The sequence below is a fragment of the Salmo salar genome, chromosome ssa20, assembly GCF_905237065.1.
Source record: "Salmo salar chromosome ssa20, Ssal_v3.1, whole genome shotgun sequence".
In the NCBI taxonomy this organism is placed as follows: Eukaryota; Metazoa; Chordata; class Actinopteri; order Salmoniformes; family Salmonidae; genus Salmo; species Salmo salar.
Window position 1 is genome coordinate 33,851,402 of NC_059461.1, and position 20,379 is coordinate 33,871,780.

Below are 20,379 nucleotides of genomic sequence, written 5' to 3' on the forward strand. Positions count from 1 at the left end.
ACAGATCCTGACTGAAATCCTGTTACCCACGCTGCACTGGGGCAGGGAGGGAGACCTAGGTCCTGTGGAGGCAAGGTAACACTCATCACAGGCACCCTGAGCCTGCCAGGAATCAAATGAGTTCTGTATTTAGTGGAAGTACAGTAGCTACTCCAAAACTAACCACAGGGCCTCTCATTCTTTCATTAGATACTTGCAAATGTGTGAATACTTACTACTTCATACTGAGCTGTTACTGCCAGAAATTATTTTCAGATTGTTTCATTCTGAACAGAACCACCATTTTTCTTGCTCTGTTCCACTGTTCCAACCAGCATAATACAGTTATAAACCGATTCGAACACAATAAAAAGTACCGGTTTATATCGTTCCTTTCTGTTCCTTTTTTAACCTGTGAAATCGACATAGTTTTTACATTTATCTCATTAAATTAATACAAGCTTGCTATGGAGCGGGCAAGCCAGAGACGGTAAAGGAAGAAATTCCTCCATAATCTCTGGGGAAGCTAATTGTTTACATGCTTGATGGATAGCCAAGCGTAGGGCACAAGATGCGACTGAAATGTTGCGGGTGGGGAGAGAGCGAGTCAGAGGGGTGGACATGGAGGAGGCTCGGCTTGAAGCGCTGGGCATCATGATCATGATGTGCATTATAATGTGCTTAGGATATTAATAGACCTATTATTACTTCACCGTATTACATACTTATATACTAACTTGAGACCTATGGAGGAGTGGCTAATACGGAGGAATTTTGATTGTCTGATCATTGGCTCAACGCCCTGGGCCAGAGATAGCTAACAAGCTCGTGTGGAGCGGCCCCAGAACTCAAAACACGTGTTACATTTTTGTTGTTAATAAATACAATGTGAAACGTGGGAACTAATAGTATCCTTAACTAGTCTAGAAAAAGCTGTTAGGCAGACACTGGAAGGAGAATTTTCTGAGTGACAGAGTGAGTGCTTCGCATAGGTGTTTATTGTGTGTGAAAAAAATGCTTGGAACATAAAATAACATTATTAATCGTTTCCCATGCTTTTAAAATAATGGTTCTGTTCCGGAACACTACAGAGCAATTTTGTTGTCGGTTCTGTTTCTGTTCCTCAATTATTAAGTTATTTTCCGGTTTTCTGTTCTGTTTCTTGAACTGGTTTCAACACCTGGTTACTGTACGGTAGATGTATTGGAGTAAGACTGGAGGAATCCATCTTTGTCTTCTACCTTGGATATTTAGAACAGGGAAGTGTTATACTGAACAGCGGTTTATACAGAAGAACAACTTGAGACTTTTCTCATGGGTGATGTATTTTGTTTCCCAGTGTTTCTCAGTTCTCTTTCTCTTGCAACCCCAATGCAAGGATTCTGCATCAGTCTTAACACTTCATACATAATTCAGGAGTGAAGATTGACACTGAAGTGCAGAGTTTCAGTCCTAGCTACTTGGATCATTGTTCCACTTTTAGTTTCATACTGCAGCATTAAACAGAGACAGCCCTCCCTTAGCTCCTCCACTATCTCCTAGCAGGGACAGTCATTATGGCCTATTGAGTTGTGTGATGGAAGACTCTGGGATGGATGGAGATAGATAGAGATCGTGGCTGCTGTTAATTGACTGTATCTCTTCATCTCCCTCCTTTGTCCTGGCTCACCTCCTCTCTCCTCCCCTGTTTCATCCAGAACAACACAGACATGTACACCCTGAGATGGGAGAGCTATTGTCTCTATAAGATCTAATTCAGTGAAATATAATACTGTATACTATCACATTCCAGATTTGTTTTGTTTCTCATTGTTGTTGAATGTACACAAAATTAGATGAATTCATTCAGACATTCATAGTCGTATGATGTAGTGTTATGACTCCTCTGTGTTGTTTGACCTTATGTGTCACTGTGCTGCATCCATACATAGTGCACTACTTATGACCAGAACCCAATTTGTCCTGGTCAAAAGTAGTGCACTACATAGGGAATAAGGTGCCATTTGGGACCCAGAACATTCTGCGTGTTGCAGGGGAATTCCCTGACTGACTGACTAGCATGCTGTGTGGTAGTGACTCAGACCTGCTAGTTTTCACAGGCCTGTATTAGTGGAGCACAGAGCACAGGGCCGTCTACTAGGAACCTGTGAAGTCTTTAGCCCTGACTGTGGGCCTAACCCACACATACACACACACACACTTAGGGAAAGGTGTTAGGAGGGAGAACACGCTACACAGAGAGGAATGCAACAGAAAAACACTGACTAACTTTAATTTCCCGTACCTGGAACCCCACGAAAGCTTTTAATCTAGCACAGGCTGAGAGTGGAGACACTCACACAGGTACACCTAGCTGCACGCACACGCACCCACACACACACACCTGGTGTCAGGAGTTGTCCTGTGTTCAAGCGTCTCCTACTCTTCGAGATCTCTCTGCCCCATACTGTCAGTCTGATCCGGTCAGACTAGGATGAATAAAGTGTAGGTTTGACTAATCCTCCACCTGCCGCGAGGCCAAATCCCTGTCTGTCTGACGCTTCAGTCTCTCCTTTCCTTTCTCTCTCCAAGATGGTTTAACACCACCAAAGCCTTTCTCAGAAGTTTCTTTCTTTATGGCATCTGCTGACCTAACTATAATTTGGGAATTTGCGGTTGGCACCGAAACTACTTTGTGTTCCTCCCAAGGTCTTCATGTCAAGGTCTTGCATTTCATTCAGGCAAACTAGACCTTGTGATAAATATGTAGGCTCATGAGGGCTCTTATTGCCTTTGACCTCTGATCTTGTTCCATATCTAATTAAATGTCATTGAATTTGTCACATGCTTCGTAAACAACAGGTGTGGACTAACAGTGAAATGCTTACTTATGGGCCCTTCCCAACAATGCAGAGAAAACAAATGATAATAACACATGGAATACATAAATAATGAGTAATGACAACTTGACTATATACAGGGAGTACCAGTACCGAGTCAATGTGCAGGGGTACGAGGTCATTGAGGTAGATATGTACATATAAGTAGGGGTAAAGTGACTAGAATAGGTAGATAATGAACAGTAGCAGCAGCAGCATATGTGATGAGTCAAAAGAGTTTGGTGCAAAGTGTGGTCAATGCAGATAGTCCGGTTAGCTATTCGGTTAACTATTGAGCAGTCTAATGGCTTGGGGGAAGTGGTGGAAAAAGTACCCAATTGTCATACTTGAGTAAAAGTATAGCTAACTTTAATATAAGGTTACTCAAGTAAAAGTGTAAGTCACCCAGTAAAATACTACTTGAGTAAAAGTCTAAAAGTATTTGGTTTTAAATATACTTAAGAATCAAAAGTAAATGTAATTGCTAAAATATACTTAAGTATCATAATTTCAAATGTCTTATATTAAGCAAAGCAGACGGCACCATTTTCTTGTTTTAAAAATGTACAGATAGCCAGGAGCACACTCCGACATTATTTACAAAAGATGCATTTGTGTTTAGTGAGTGCGCCAGACCATAGGCAGTAGGGATGACCACGTGTTCTCTTGATAAGTGCGTGAATTTCACAATTTTCCTGTTTTGCTCAGCATTCAAAATGTAAGGAGTACTTTAGGTTGTCAGGGAAAATGTATGCAGTGAAAAGTACAATATTTTCTTTAGGAATGTAGTGATGTAAAAGTTGTTGAAAATATAAATGGTAAAGTACAGATACCCCAAAAAGCTACTTAAGTAGTACTTTAAAGTATTTTTACTTAAGCACTTTACACCACTGCTTGAGGTTAGAAGCTGTTCAGGGTCCCGTTGGTTCCAGACTTGTCGTACAGTAGCAGAGAGAACAGTCTATGACTTGGGTGGCTGGAGAATTTGACAATTTTTAGGGCCTCGTGTGTAATCCGATAATTTTCAAGTACACATTAATATACTGTTTTATTACAAATCTGTATGAGCTTCCGTTCATAGGAGGCTTATTGTGGCACCAGTACATATCACTTGGAGGTGAATGTGTGTGTGTATCCGCATATGCGTGAGTGTTCATTCCAATGTTTTATTATTTGTCTCTGAAAGGTCACCTTTAGATGACAGACTTCCTCCCTTGCCTCCTCCCCATCTCTCCCCTGTCTCCCCCACTCAGATCTGCCTCCCTTCCAGTCAGCCCCTCCCTCTCTCTCTCGCTCTTGCTCTCTCTCTCTCTCCCTGGACCTCCAGACAGCCATACTAGTCTATCCAGACAGCTTTTAATCATTTATTTAAGGCCAAGTTCGCTCGCCCCATTCACCTCCATTTTCTTACGATAGAGAAAGAGATGGGGGGAAGCGAGGGGGAAGGGAGACAGCGAGGAGGGGGGAGAGAGAGAGATGGTGGGAGAGAGGGAGGGAGGGAGGGAGGGAGGGAGGGAGGGAGGGAGGGAGGGAGGGAGGGAGGGAGGGAGGGAGGGAGGGAGGGAGGGAGGGAGGGAGGGAGGGAGGGAGGGAGGAAAAGCGATAGACTTTAGTGGAGTCTGACACGTTACATTGGGATCAAGCAACCGGTTAGTCAGCTAGTGGGCCTCAGACAAGCTCTGCTCTAGCCGTAGCTCGCTTGTCAATCTTTCATTACATAGTCCTGTTTTGATGGCCTTTTCTGGGGTTCAAGGTTGGGCTGTTTAAAGTACAGCCAGGGAGAGCTGTCCTGTCCGCTGAGTAGCTACCAAGACTGAGAGTTTACTGTACGTACACGGATGCACACACTCTCTCTCTCTCTCTCTCTCTCTCTCACAGACACGTGCAAGCTCACACTCACTCGTGTGCCATATGCAGTCCTCTAGCCAGCCTCTAAGCTTGTAAGCTCCTTGCAGCCCTGCAGAGGTGAAGGGATATTCACATCATCCGTGTCAGACATACTTTACTGTGTGTACATGCTCACAAACAAAGACATGCACTGAGATAAGGGCAATTCTTATCACAGCAGGTTTTTGGTTTGATCCTACAGAACAACTGTGCATTACATCATGTTGAAAGGTTAAAAAACACTCCTCTGTTCTCAGGACCATTACAAAGAGAGCTTTCGTCCAACATTACTTTAGTGATTAAAGGTTCATCGCTTTTTCAAATGTCCCACAACAGTTGACTATGACAGGGTCTCTCTCTGTATTCATAGATACTCTTATTAGACCCAATAATGGAGAGCTGACACACTCCTCTGAGGTAAATGAAAACAAATCGTCCCTCTGGCATCATCATCTTCTTGCTTGTCTCACCCAGCCCTCCCTCCGCTCTGCTCTGCTAAACGCACCACGCCACAACACGCCACACCAAAACTCATCTCTCACTCTTAGTATCTCGCACCTCTCTGATTCAGAGGGGTTGGGTTGAATGCAGAAGACACATTTCAGTTGAATACATTCAGTTGGACAACTGACTAGGTATCTCCCTTTGCCCTTTCCCCTTTTTTTTTCTCTCTCTCTCTCTCTCTCTCTCTCTCTCTCTCTCTCTCTCTCTCTCTCTCTCTACTCCACCCTCTCCCTCTCTCCTTAGCTTAGTGGCACTGCCCAGCATTCACTGTACATCTCTCTCCCGCTCCTTTCTTTGCCTTGTTTTGGTTTTCAATGATTGCCTGAAAATGGCTTCCTTCCTGTTTTCCACATTACGAGGGTGTACAGGAATTAGTTGAAGTTAGTCTTTAAATATGGAACTAGGGTATTTGTATTTATTAAGGATCCCCACTCTTCATGGGGTCCAAACAAGATTAAGGCAATTACATCACCCAAACCACTGCATACATTATATATACCAAGGTATGTGGACACCCCTTCAAATTAGTGGATTTGGCTATTTCAGCCACACCCGTTGCTGACAGGTGTATAAAATCGAGCAAACAGCCATGCAATCTCCATAGACGAACACTGGCAGTAGAATGGCCTTACTGAAGAGCTCAGTGACTTTCAACGTGGCACCGTCATAGGATGCCACCTTTCCAACAAGTCAGTTTGTCAAATTTCTGCCATGCTAGAGCTGCCCTGGTCAACTGTAAGAGCTGTTATTGTGATGTGGAAACGTCTAGGAGCAAGAGCGGCTCAGTTGCGAAGTGGTAGACCACACAAGCTCACAGTACGGGACCGCTGAAGTAAAATAAATTGTCTGTCCTCAGTTGCTACACTCGCTCCCGAGTTCCAAACTGCTTCTGAAAGCAACGTCAGCACAATAAGTGTTCGTTGGGAGCTTCATGAAATAGGTTTCCGTGCCCGAGCAGCCGCACACAAGCCTAACATCACCATGCATTGCAAGCATCGGCTGGAGTGGTGTAATGATTGGACTTTGGAGCAGTGGAAACGTGTTCTCTGGAGTAATTAATCATGCTTCACCATCTGGCAGTCCGACGGACGAACCTGGGTTTGGCGGATGCCAGGAGAATGCTACCTACCCCAATGCGAAGAGCCAACTGTAAAGTTTGGTGGAGGAGGAATAATGGTCTTGGGCTGTTTTTCATGGCTCGGGCTAGGCCCCTTAGTTCCAGTGAAGGGAAATCTTAACGCTACAGCATAGAATGACATTCTAGATGATTCTGTGCTTCCAACTTTGTTGCAACAGTTTGGGAAAGGCCCTTTCCTGTTTCAGCATGTCAATGCCCCCGTGCACAAAGTGAGGTCCATACAGAAATGGTTTGTCGAGATCGGTGTGGAAGAACTTGACTGGCCTGCACAGAGCCCTGACCTTAACCACATCGAACACCTTTGGGATGAAATGGAACTCCTACTGCGAGCCAGGCCTAAATGCCCAACATCAGTGCCCGACCTCACTAATGCTCTTGTGGCTGAATGGAAGCAAGTCCCTGCAGCAATGTTCCAACATCTAGTGGAAAGCCTTCCCAGAAGAGTGGAGGCGGGGACCAAATCCTTATTAATGCTCATGGTTTTGGAATGAGATGTTTGACGAGCAGGTGTCCACATACTTTTGCTCATGTAGTGTATCTGCAGTCGTGGCCAAAAGTTTTGAGAATGACACAAATATTAAATTTCACAAAGTCTGCTGCCACAGTTTGTATGATGGCAATTTGCATATACTCCAGAATGTAATGAAGAGTGATCAGATGAATTGCAATTAATTGCAAAGTCCCTCTTTACCATGCAAATGAACTGAATCCCCCCAAAACATTTCCACTGCATTTCAGCCCTGCCACAAAAGGACCAGCTGACATCATCTCAGTGATTCTCTTGTTAACACAGGTGTGAGTGTTGACGAGGACAAGGCTGGAGATCATTCTGTCATGCTGATTGAGTTCAAATAACAGACTGGAAGCTTCAAAAGGAGGGTGGTGCTTGGAATTATTGTTCTTCCTCTATCAACCATGGTTACCTGCAAGGAAACACATGCCGTCATCATTGCTTTGCACAAAAAGGGCTTCACAGGCAAGGATTTTGCTGCCAGTAAGATTGCACCTAAATCAACCATTTATCGGATCATCAAGAACTTCAAGGAGAGCGGTTCAATTGTTGTGAAGAAGGCGTCAGGGCACCCAAGAAAGTCCAGTAAGCGCCAGGACTGTCTCCTAAAGTTGATTCAGCTGCGGGATCGGGGCACCACCAGTACAGAGCTTGCTCCGGAATGGTAGCAGGCAGGTGTGAGTGCATCTGCACGCACAGTGAGGCAAAGACTTTTGGAGGATGGCCTGGTGTCAAGAAGGGCAGCAAAGAAACCACTTCTCTCCAGGAAAAACATCAGGGACAGACTAATATTCTGCAAAAGGTACAGGGATTGGACTGCTGAGGACTGGGGTAAAGTCATTTTCTCTGATGAATCCCCTTTCCGATTGTTTGGGGCATCCGGAAAAAAGCTTGTCCGGAGAAGACGAGGTGAGCGCTACCATCAGTCCTGTGTCATGCCAACAGTTAAGCATCCTGAGACCATTCATGTGTGGGGTTGCTTCTCAGCCAAGGGCGTGGACTCACTCACAATTTTGCCTAAGAACACAGCCAGGAATAAAGAATGGTACCAACACATCCTCGGAGAGCAACTTCTCCCAACCATCCAGGAACAGTTTGGTGACGAACAATGCCTTTTCCAGCATGATGGAGCACCTTGCCATAAGGAAAAGTGATAACTAAGTGGCTCGGGGAACAAAACATCGATATTTTGGGTCCATGGCCAGGAAACTCCCCAGACCTTAATCCCATTGAGAACTTGTGGTCAATCCTCAAGAGGCGGTGGACAAACAAAAACCCACAAATTCTGACAAACTCCAAGCATTGATTATGCAAGAATGGGCTGCCATCAGTCAGGATGTGGCCCAGAAGTTAATTGACAGCATGCCAGGGCAGATTGCAGAGGTCTTGAAAAAGAATGGTCAACACTGCAAATATTGACTCTTTGCATCAACTTCATGTAATTGTCAATAAAAGCCTTTGACACTTATGAAATGCTTGTAATTATACTTCAGTATTCCATAGTAACATCTGACAAAAATATCTAAAGACACTGAAGCAGCAAACTTTGTGAAAATTAATATTTGTGTCATTCTCAAAACTTTTGGCCACGACTGTACAATACAACATTTGTAATTCCACAAAACAAAAAATATTACAATGTACGTCTGTGTGTAGAGAGAGTGTGTGCGTTCGTGTGTGTGTATGCCTTTGTGTGTCTCTTCACAGTCTTCACAAGTTGTTCCATAAGTTGTAGTTTTATCTGTTTTTTAACCTGAATTTACTGCTTGCTTGAGTTACCTGTGGTGGAATAGAGTTCCATGTAGTACTGTGCGTTTCCTACAGTGTTCTGACTGAGAGACCTCTGGTGGCATGTCTTGTGGGGTGTGCATGGCTGTCTGAGCTGTGTGCTAGTCATTTGAATGTCAAATGTGTGCTAGTCATTTGAATGTCATACCTCTCACAAAGACCAGTAGTGATGCAGTCAATCTCTCCTTTACTTTGAGCCAGGAGAGATGGGCATGCAGGGTGTTGCTACAGTAGTAGATTACCTCATGGAGGAAGTGCTTTAAGCGCGAGTGCACACACACACACACACACACACACACACACACACACACACACACACACACACACACACACACACACACACACACACACACAGACAACACACACACACACACACACACACACACACACACACACACACACACACACACACACACACACACACAGATGTTAGGTAAAGCACCATCTTCAGCCCACAAACACACTATTCATAAATAAATGGCTGACTGAAATATGAATAAAATACAATATGCCTGATAGCCATCTAGGCTTTGGTATCCTTGAGAGAGCCTCTGCCTTAACTGTCAGGCCTAGACTACCTCTGTGTTATGGCCACTTCTGACCAAATAGATCACTCTGCCACATCATATTCTGATAGTTAGATTTTTTATTTAACACTTATTTTACCAGGTAAGTTGACTGAGAACAAACACATTCTCATTTACAGCAATGACCTGGGAAATAGTTACAGGGGATGAATGAGCCAATTGTAAACTGGGGATGATTAGGTGGCCATGATGGTATGAGGGCCAGATTGGGAATTTAGCCAGGACACCAGGGTTAACACCCCTACTCTTACGATAAGTGCCATGAGATCTTTAGTGACCACAGAGAGTCAGGACACCCAAAGCTCAAATGGCACCCCAAAAACGTAATACTCTCAGAAATATATGGAGGGCAAGGTTTACACAGGTTAGTACAGGTGAGAAGGCTATGTTGCTTCTTTCATCATACTGGGCGGACAAACAATACTAACACATTCTGATGAATCTATAGAGATGAACCTAAGTTTTGGAAGGATATTAAGTCTATGTCTGGTAACAGTAATGTTAATGAATTACCGTCATGTGTTTTGAAGGACTCTGTTGCTGTATATGACAAAACTGAAATGCTGAATTGTTTCAATAAGCACTTTGTATCATCTGGTAGGCTGTTTGATTCAGTGTCCTCTGTCTCTGTACATCCTTGTGTGGATGAACCAGTGAGAGCTGGTCTAACTTTTAGATTTTTGTCATTCTCAGTGCAGGTGGTACATAAAGCCCTGAAATCCTTAGATCAGAGAAAGCCTGCAGGTCCTGATCTTTTGGATCCCTTACATATCTGTTCAATCTAACCCTGGAATGTAATGAAATTCCAAAGATCTGGAAATCAGCATTTGTCCTGCCACTTTTAAAAGGGGGAGATCCAACTCTTTTAAATAATTATAGGCCAATCTCAAAGCTGTCACCCCTGGTGAAAATATTTGAAACCCTTGTGAGTGAACAGCTAAAATAGTTTTTATTTACTAGCTCTATTTTATCAATGTACCAATCGGGTTTCAGGAAGAAGCATAGCACAATTACAGCAGCCATGAAGGTTTTAAATGATATCACTAAAGCTCTTGACAAAAAACAGCATTGTGTCTCACTTTTTATTGATCTCTCTAAGGCTTTTGATACAGTTGATCATGCTATACTAAGGCAGAGATTGTCGAGTGTAGGTCTTTCAGAGCATGCAGTTGCATGGTTTGTTAACTATCTGTCTGATAGAACTCAGTGCACTCAATTTGATGGGCTTAGGTCTGTTAAATTGTCTGTCTTTAATGGTGTGCCCCAAGGCTCTGTACTTGGTCCTCTCTTATTCACTATTTATATAAATAATTTAGACAAAAATGTCCAAAATGCGCAACTTCATTTTTATGCTGATGATACTGTTATTTACTGTTGTGCCTCATCTCTTACAAAAGCTTTCCAGAACTTGCAAACTGCTTTTTATACTGTTCAACATACCTTGTGTCAATTGAAGCTTAACCTCAATACTGACAACTAAACTAATGGTGTTTTCTAAAGCAAGAAATAGACCTCTGAACATTTCACCTATTACTACCTGTCAGGGCAAGGAGATTGAGGTTGTAACCTCATATAAATATCTTGGAATTTTGATTGATGATGGCCTCTCTTTTAAAATGCATATTCAACAACTTACAAAAAAATTGAATCTGAAATTGGGATTTTATTTTAGGAATAAGGCTTGTTTTTCTTTTGAAGCCAGAAGGAGGCTAGTATCAGCTACATTTATGCTTTTACTAGACTATGGGGATATTTTATATATGAATGCTTCCGCTCAGTGTTTGAGATCAATTGACACCCTTTACCATGGCACTTTGAGATTTATTTTAAACTGCAAAACCCTTACGCACCACTGCACTTTGTATACCAGGGTTGGCTGGCCTTCTCTAGTCACTCGTAGGCTCAGTCATTGGTATACTTTTATTTACAAAGCCATTTTGGGTTTACTACCTTTTTATTTGGGCATTTTTATTGTTCAGAAATGCGGTGGGTACTCTCTTCGTTCGCTGGACTTTATCCTGCTAACTGTTCCAAATGTCCGAACTGAATTTGGTAAAAGGGCTTTTATGTACTCTGCGCCATCGTCTTGGAATGCCTTACAAAATACTTTTAAACTGGAAGAACTTGTCCCGATTGGTATTTTTAAATCACTGATTGATGATCTTGAGTCTGATTCCCTGACCTGTCAATGTTTTTAATTTGCTGTTTTTGATTTTGTTATACTCTTGTGAATTCTATGTTTTTTACTAGATTACTTGTAGTTTTTCATGTTGTTTGTCTGTAATTTTTGTAATGACTTGGTGCTGCCTATCTTGGCCAGGACGCTCTTGAAAAAGAGATTTTAAATCTCAATGAGCCCTTCCTGGTTAAATAAAGGTTAAATAAATAACAAATAAAAATAAAGTTTAACATCCCAGCCAAAAGACAGCACCCTACAGAGGGCAATGTCCCGAATCACTGCCCTATGGAATTGAGATATTTTTTTTAGACCAGAGGAAAGGGTGCTTCCTACTGGCCCTCCAATACCACTTCCAGCAGCATCTGGTCTCCCATCCAGGGACTGACCAGGACCAACCCTGCTTAGCTTCAGGAGCAGCCAGCAGTGGGATGCAGGGTGGTATGATGATGAGAATATATTGTAACAGCGTATGAAGTGCAGCCTCAGACATATCCAGTCTCAGCCCTTCTCATCTATCTGTCCCTCTATGTGTATCTCCCAACCTCATTTCAGACTGTGCTGTCAAATAATAAAGCATGCATAAGATGGTCAGCACACCGATCTCCTTAAATGAAAGGTTTTGGTGTCCTCTCCTCCAATCCCTAACCATCTCTCCTTGTCTCTCTCTAGGAGCAGAGCCCCAGTAACCAGACGTCTCTGGCCATGATGCAGGAGCCCCAGGAGATGGTGGAGGAGACGGTCACCATCGAGGAGGACCCTGGCACGCCCACCTCCCATGTGTCCGTTGTCACCTCCGACGACGGCACCACGCGACGCACAGAAACCAAGGTACTGGGGGAAGTTGACACATTAGGTAGTAGGTACCTATGCGCTGAATGAGAAGGAACTCAATGCTCACACACTAGATTTCAACTTTAATGTGACAAATTGTTTGGGGTGGTTACAACCCTGTGAAATATATGTAGCAGGCTTCTGCAGTAAAACAGCATGATGGCTGTTTTATGATAACTCTGTAGCCAAAAGTTAAGATCTGTAAGGCCAAAAGTTAAGGTCTGTAAGGCCCTAATCCTTTAGCGAGATGTGTTTTCTATCCTTTTCCCTAACCCAGATGTTGTCTTATTTCTTAGTGCTCATTCTGTATCAGCTCCTACAGTATTTTGTGTTGCAGGTTCTTTTTTCTTGATTGCCCTCTTGTGTTTTGTTGTTTCTATATAAGGATATGTCAACTAACCTGAAGGTGAGTTGGAACCCCCCCCCCCCCCATCACTTTACTATCAACTCACGTAACCATTTTGTGTGTGCCCATGTCAGCCACACCCTCAACCCTGTCACACAGTCTGTCTGTCACTCTTACAGCATCACAGCCACCCCAACGCTGCACAGCTCCAGCACTCTTACCGTTACTGGCCTTCCTAAACACAGCTCACAGCTTTCACCCTTCAGTCAGCCCTGCTCCACGCTATGCACACTACCTCTCCAGACAGTGTCTCAGTGCAGTGTGATTCCGGATGGAATGTGGTAACGTCCCGAATGGCACCCTGTTCCCTATATAGTGCACTATAGCCCAGAGCAATATATAAGGAGTAGGGTGCCATTTGGGACGCAGCTTGGGACTCGCCCCACATCTTCAGTGAAGCAGAGATGTGTTCTTTCTGACAGTCTGGTTCCCTAGGGAGGGACCCTACGGAGGGACCAAGGGTAGAGCTGCTGGCACACTAGAGACACTACAGAGTTTGTAATTAAACAGACCAGCTAATCGCTCTGTTTCACTGTGTGTGTGCTGCTATCCTATTTACTGTAGGGGATTGGACTCATTCACGCACACACACAAACTAACGCACACACAGCTAAATAAAACATAGTCAAGGGTTAGGGCTTGGGGAACGAGGGTCACTGTTTTTAAGGACACTTAATTCCACAGGGACGAGAGAGAGGATGCTTTTTGGAAGTCATTTTGAAGGGAAGAAACAGATTCATCTGGATGTAAGCCTTGGAAGAGACGGTTTTGACTGTTGCTTTATAATTGTGCCAAATGTATTGGCTAGGCAGCTTGTGATGGAAGTCTGCACACGTGATGTTTCCAGACTCATGTTCACATCTCTCTCATCTTTTCAGTTGATGTATTATTGGCTTCCTTTCAACAGGATGCTGCAGCTAGCTACGTACTGCTCATGCATTTCCTTGAATGCCTTCTGAGTATCCCCTCCAAGCACAGCAAGATGAAACACTAAGAGTTCACATCTCTCTGCTTTTGGAAAAACATGTTTTTTTATGCTAAACACATTTGCACACAAGGCAAGCAGCAGTATAGGCAGCAGTATCAGTAGCCAGCCGCCACACCTAAACAAACAGACCATAACAAGGCCTGTGAATTAAGTGACGTTTAAAGGCTAACTAAAGCCTAACTTTCTCTCCGCTCCAGCTGTAAAGGAGGGAGTCAGTGTGCTGGCTGGTATGTGGAACTAGCTAACTGCTGAGAAGGGAAGGAGCTCCACCACACACACACACACACACACACACACACACACACACACACACACACACACACACACACACACACACACACACACACACACACACACACACACACACACACACACACACACACACACACACACACACACACACACACACACACACACACACACACACACACACACACACACACACACACACACACACACACACACACACACACAAAAAGAAAAGTGGCTCCACCACATCCATCCTCCATCTCTCTCCCAACACACTGTGCTTTTCTTTGGACATTCTCCAGCTGCCCTCTGGCTGAATGGTGAATGTTGGGTGAAACACTACCACTGCTCTTTAAAAGAGATAAATACAACGATCAAAAGCAGTGGCATTCCACCCTGTCCTGTGGATGGGAGTTAATGAGGGTTAAAGCCAGGCCATATAAACAAATTAAACACAACAGGGAGAAAGGTGTGAAGGGAAAGAACGAAAGCCACTCTGATACAAAATGCAAAACAATTTGATGTGTGATTTTACCCAGTCATTTTTTGGTGATCTTTTATTCCTATGTTGTTGAATCATGTATTTTCAAACAACTGTGATGCCCAGTACTACTGATTGACCACCTCGGCCCTCAACACTTTCCCATAGGTGACCAAGGTGATCAAAACCATCACCCGCCGCAGGTACCTGCCAGTGACCGTCACAGAGACGCTGGTGGTGCCAGGAGGTTCCATCATCCCGCAGTCCAAACCCAGCACCCCAGTGCCCACCCCTTCTCCCACCCCCTCCCCATCAGAGACAGACCCAGTAAAGAAAACAAAGGCATCCAAACGTCTGGTTTGTGGCTTGAAGTGAACCCCCAACCTCTCCCACTAGCACCTCCCTGACCCTAAACCTCCCTAAATGCTTCCACTAACCCCCAGCTGGTGTGTCAGTTTGAGCTCTGTCTGTCTATAAACGTTGAATGCGGCAGAGATCGTGAAAGTGTTACAGCACTATAAAGGCTGAAAGTGACGCCCTCCCTCCCTTTCTCCTCCCCCTTTAACAGCCTAACAGTCGGTAAACATATGCCCCAGTTTGACAGCAGACACCTTTCATTACGGCAAGGTAGCACGCTGCCTACGCCACCTGGCCTCGACACACACACACACACACCAGCATTTAGAGATTCTCTTTTAGCCTGTTTACAGTGATCTAGTTGGGCCCTCTCTGAAGCACCATCCCCAGGCCCAGTAGTGCTTGTTTAGCATGTTGTGATCTTCCAACAGATCAGAGTTCTGTTTGAAACCTGTCTTGCGTTTTTTCGTGCTGTACCAGCGAAGGCTCTTTAGAAGTCATGTTAGTACAAACATGAAGTGTATGTCTAGGCTTCTCTCCCTGGCTGAGTTGAAACACGGCCTTGTGCAAGATGGAAGGAGTTTGGGCCACTGCAAATGTTCAGCTTGTGGTGGATTAGGGCCATAACCAGGATTGAAGAACACTGCTGTATAGTTCAGAGTAGTGATCCTCAACCCCAGATCTTAGAGATAATTTCCACACTTCAGCACAGTGTATCAGGCATGAGGTCGTTTTAAGTGAAGAGACCTAGTCCCACCCAGGTCTGTACTCAATTACCATCACCACCTCCATTGAAATGAATGGCAATAAAAGTCCCCTAATCGGCCAGCTCAGAAGAGAAGCCAGCCTGTCATTTCAAGGCCAGTGGTGGCCTTGTGCTCAAGCTGCTTCATTAAGTTAAGAACCAGAAAAAGGCTTTATTTTTAACATGAAAGGGATGATTATGTGTGAGTTACATGCAAAGTGAGGGGGAGCAGCTATGCCAGCGTAGTGTGAAGTAACAAAAGAAGGGTGGGCTTTAGATGTTACGGATGCACCGAAATTATTCACTAAGAAGAAATGAACCTTGACATGACTTAAAGTAGACAGTTTTCTGCCGGTTAGAATTTAAAATAGCTCACAGTTTGAGAAAGGGACAGTGTGTGAACAAACTAAAGGCTTTGTGAAAATGGGATGAAGATTACATTTTTAATGAGTGTGAATGTTTAGCATTTATCATTCACATTTTGTTCCCTGCTTCCTCTTTTGAGGAGATGTGTTTAATACTTTATTGAGGTTCCTTGTTATTATTTCATGCCTTTGCTAAAATTCTAAATTTAAATCTGACTATAAACCTGGTATATTATAATTATAAGAGTTCTTCAAAGTGGTTGTATCAGAAAATGTAACTAATCAGAAACCAGTCTCTTTCTGTGTTCATGTGAAAAAGCTCATTTCAGTGAAGTACTTGTCTGCCAGTTGAGTGGGAATGAACCATCTCTGTGCATCTTGTCAGGCACAACACGAATTGTATCAGAGTCAGACATAGGGCCCCCTCCAATGACGATTCATTTTCATCAACCTCATTAATTTTGAAGATTAATTTATAGCCGCGGACAAAATAGCCAATTATCGCCACTGCAGAATTCACTGGGCAGCAAATTGGTTTCTGTATCGGTGCTGAACCTCAGGAGGAGGTGAGATGCGGCTAGCCCTCCCTGACTGCCAGACAGTTTCAGCACTCTCAGACAAGTAGGAGTGTGATTTGTTAAGGACAAGGTGTGTGATATATATATATATATATATATATATATATATATATATATATATATATACCTTGTCCTTAACAAATCACACTCCTACACTCCTACAGTGATATTATATATATATATCACTGTAGGAGTGTAGGAGTGTGATTGTATATATATTGTACACAGTGAGGGGAAAAAAATATTTGATCCCCTGCTGATTTTGTACGTTTGCCCACTTACAAAGAAATGATCAGTCTATCATTTTAATGGTAGGTTTATTTGAACAGTGAGAGACAGAATAACAACAAAAAAATCCAGAAAAATGCATGTCAAAAATGTTATAAAATGATTTGCATTTTAATGAGGGAAATAAGTATTTGACCCCTCTGCAAAACATGACTTAGTACCTGGTGGCAAAACCCTTGTTGGCAATAACAGAGGTCAGATGTTTCTTGTAGTTGGCCACCAGGTTTGCACACATCTCAGGAGGGATTTTGTCCCACTCCTCTTTGCAGATCTTCTCCAAGTCATTAAGGTTTCAAGGCTGACGTTTGGCAACTCGAACCTTCAGCTCCCTCCACAGATTTTCTATGGGATTAAGGTCTGGAGACTGGCTAGGCCACTCCAGGACCTTAATGTGCTTCTTCTTGAGCCACTCCTTTGTTGCCGTGGCCGTGTGTTTTGGGTCATTGTCATGCTCGAATACCCATCCACGACCCATTTTCAATGCCCTGGCTGAGGGAAGGAGGTTCTCACCCAAGATTTGACAGTACATGGCCCCGTCAAATGATGCGGTGAAGTTGTCCCGTCCCCTTAGCAGAAAAACACCCCCAAAGCATAATGTTTCCACCTCCATGTTTGACGGTGGAGATGGTGTTGTTGGGGTCATAGGCAGCATTCCTCCTCCTCCAAACACGGTGAGTTAAGTTGATGCCAAAGAGCTCTATTTTGGTCTCATCTGACCACAACACTTTCACCAGTTGTCCTCTGAATCATTCAGATGTTCATTGGCAAACTTCAGATGGGTATGTATATGTATTCTTGAGCAGGGGGACCTTGCGGATGCTGCAGGATTTCAGTCCTTCACGGTGTAGTGTGTTACCAATTGTTTTCTTGGTGACTATGGTCCCAGCTGCCTTGAGATCATTGACAAGATCCTCCCGTGTAGTTCCGGGCTGATTCCTCACCGTTCTCATGATCATTGCAACTCCACGAGGTGAGATCTTGCATGGAGCCCCAGGCCGAGGGAGATTGTGTTTCTTTCATTTGCGAATAATCGCACCAACTGTTGTCACCTTCTCACCAAGCTGCTTGGCGATGGTCTTGTAGCCCATTCCAGCCTTGTGTAGGTCTACAATCTTGTCCCTGACATCCTTGGAGAGCTCTTTGGTCTTGGCCATGGTGGAGAGTTTGGAATCTGATTGATTGCCTCTGTGGACAGGTGTCTTTTATACAGGTAACAAACTGAGATTAGGAACACTCCCTTTAAGAGTGTGCTCCTAATCTCAGCTCGTTACCTGTATAAAAGACACCTGGGAGCCAGAAATCTTTCTGATTGAGAGGGGGTCAAATACTTATTTCCCTGATTAAAATGCAAATCAATTAATAACATTTTTGACATGAGTTTTTCTGGATTTTTTTGTTGTTATATACAGTTTACTAGTGCTCTATAAGACCGTCACAGTTACCAGTTATGATTCTTAATTCATCCCAAACTGCACCTTATTCCCTAGATAGTGTACTACTTTTGACCAAAGCCCAATGGGCTCTTGTCAAAAGTAGTGTACTGTATAGGGACAGGGTGCCATTTGGGCTGCAGCTTCTGACCATGCACCTTAAGTGGAAGTCAAGGTTCTGCTCACTGCATCCAAGGCTGTTGTCCTACTACTGCACTAAACAGATGCTCTGGGAACTATTATTGGAACATGTCGCAGAAACTCAACCTTACTTCCAACACAAGCTAGCCTCAAGTTTTTCTAATAGTAATGAATTAAAGGCAATGGTACGACCCTTTCTTGTCACTGAGTTTCCCAATGCATGACTTTGACCTGTTGTTGACAATGCCTGCGGTCTGATCAGTGTGATACTAACAACTTCAGAGGTCACTCTTTAAAGGAACAACCCTCATCTCATTCTTCAGCCTCACTCTCACTGTGTGGCATCAGCATCCCACTTTCCTGTCTGTGTGATTCAACAGGCTACATCGGTGTGCTGTGTCCACGCTGTGTCTCAGTCCTAACCACCTGTCTCTCACTGTGGGTAACCTCGTCCCCAGGCTCAATTGCTGCCCCATAGAGAGAGCCGTCTGGGGACGAGATTAATCTGTGGTCTCTCTGTCTGGTGGGATGCCTCAACATACTGTTCAGTACAGTCCTGTCCGGTTGATCAGAATGCTTCAACATTGTTCTCATCAACTGTTGCTCATGGTGTGGCCCATACACACGACACAGACTTCTAGGATTGGGTAGTAGCGGATGAACTATTAATGTAATGAGGATTAGGTAATCAGTTGTTATCTCTGTCTTTGTGACCTCGTCTCCTCCTCTAGGTGACTAAAATGGTGAAGACGGTGACCACCAGGACGGTTCGCCAGGTGCCCCTGGGCCCCGACGGCCTGCCCCTGCCTGAGGGCTCGTCCCCACTGGGCAGCTACACAGACTCCATCGACCGGCGTTACCTGAAGAATGGGGAGCGCTACATCACCACGCCGCAGGCCACCTCCACGCTCACACGCTCCTACAACAACTACAACGACTCCTACAGCGACGCACTCCCCCCCGACGCTGGTGGGAGTCAGTACGGTGGGCGCCACTACGGCCTCCACGACGGCTACGGCATTGGAGACGTGACGGACAACTACGGCAGCCTGTCCCGCGGAGTCAACTTCCGGCCACCCCGCTACCCATACGCTATGGCTAACAGCTATCGGCCGGAGAACAGCTATGGGACCCTACCCATCCGGAAGGATGACTACGGCCACGTGGCCCAGCCCCAGGTCCCCATGGGCAGCAGCAGCGTGGACCTGAACCGGTCGCAGCCAGAACGCTTCCAGCCAGAGCCCTACGGACTGGAGGACGACCGCCGCAGCCTGGGCCCCGAGGAGGAGGAGCCCTATGACCTGGAGCCTGACTACTCCACTGCTAGCCGGCGCCAAGGCACACTACCAGGCACCAACCGCGGCAGAACCATGAGAGAGCCGCTCCGTGACGGGCCACGCATCAGGTGAGAACGAGAGACGTGACAGAATGCTGTCTGTTTTTAGTTATCTGAAAATGTATAGATGACCTTTGTTCTGTGAGTGGAAGATAGGATTGGACTGGTTTTGTTTTGGTTGAAAACAGGTCTTCTTGTTACTTAAATGTTAAGAGTAAAACTTTAACCATTTGTAAGATATTAATAAATTGTGTGTTCACCATTTGTTAATCATTACTCCCACATTTATAAACCCATTTACTTACCCATTTACTTCCAGCAGTACCTGGTCGACGAATAATCCCACAACACAGGATGTTTAAGGAAATATAAACGTGTGAATAAATACCTACTAACATTTATAAATGTGGGTGTAATGATTCATAAATGGTGAACGCACAATTTATAAATTCATTATAAATGGTTTATTAGGTACCCTTAAAATATAGTGTGTCATGACTGTCCATGGGAATACAAATAGGTCAGATCAGGTTTGCAACAAATAACTTCAATCAGACCCCCTCTCACCCAAGAGGGGGAAGGAAGAACCAGTGGGGGTTAACAACTCATGCCCTGTTGTAAATCAAGGGAGAAGATTCAGGTCTGCGCTCTCAAGATTCACCAAAGGAATGTACTTAGTTTCAACAGACTTTTTCCTGCTAAAACTCTAACACGTTCAAAAGCGAATACTGGAACAATAACATGGGGAATGGT

At 44.2% G+C, this 20,379-nt stretch overlaps 1 protein-coding gene across 19 annotated transcripts in view; it reads left to right on the top strand.

Moving 5' to 3' along the window:
- LOC106580487 (armadillo repeat protein deleted in velo-cardio-facial syndrome homolog) overlaps positions 1-20,379 on the top strand; it is a 373,356-nt gene that overhangs the window by 225,960 nt on the left and 127,017 nt on the right. For 12 of the 19 annotated variants that reach the window (XM_045703240.1, XM_045703244.1, XM_045703245.1 and 9 more), the window contains 4 exons: positions 12,101-12,259; positions 12,648-12,668; positions 14,555-14,713; positions 19,022-19,695. In XM_045703240.1, the coding sequence (XP_045559196.1) occupies positions 12,101-12,259; positions 12,648-12,668; positions 14,555-14,713; positions 19,022-19,695 (1,013 nt within the window). The remainder of the gene's footprint in view (positions 1-12,100; positions 12,260-12,647; positions 12,669-14,554; positions 14,714-19,021; positions 19,696-20,379) is intronic. The other 7 variants (XM_045703251.1, XM_045703255.1, XM_045703259.1 and 4 more) reach the window with 3 other exon arrangements.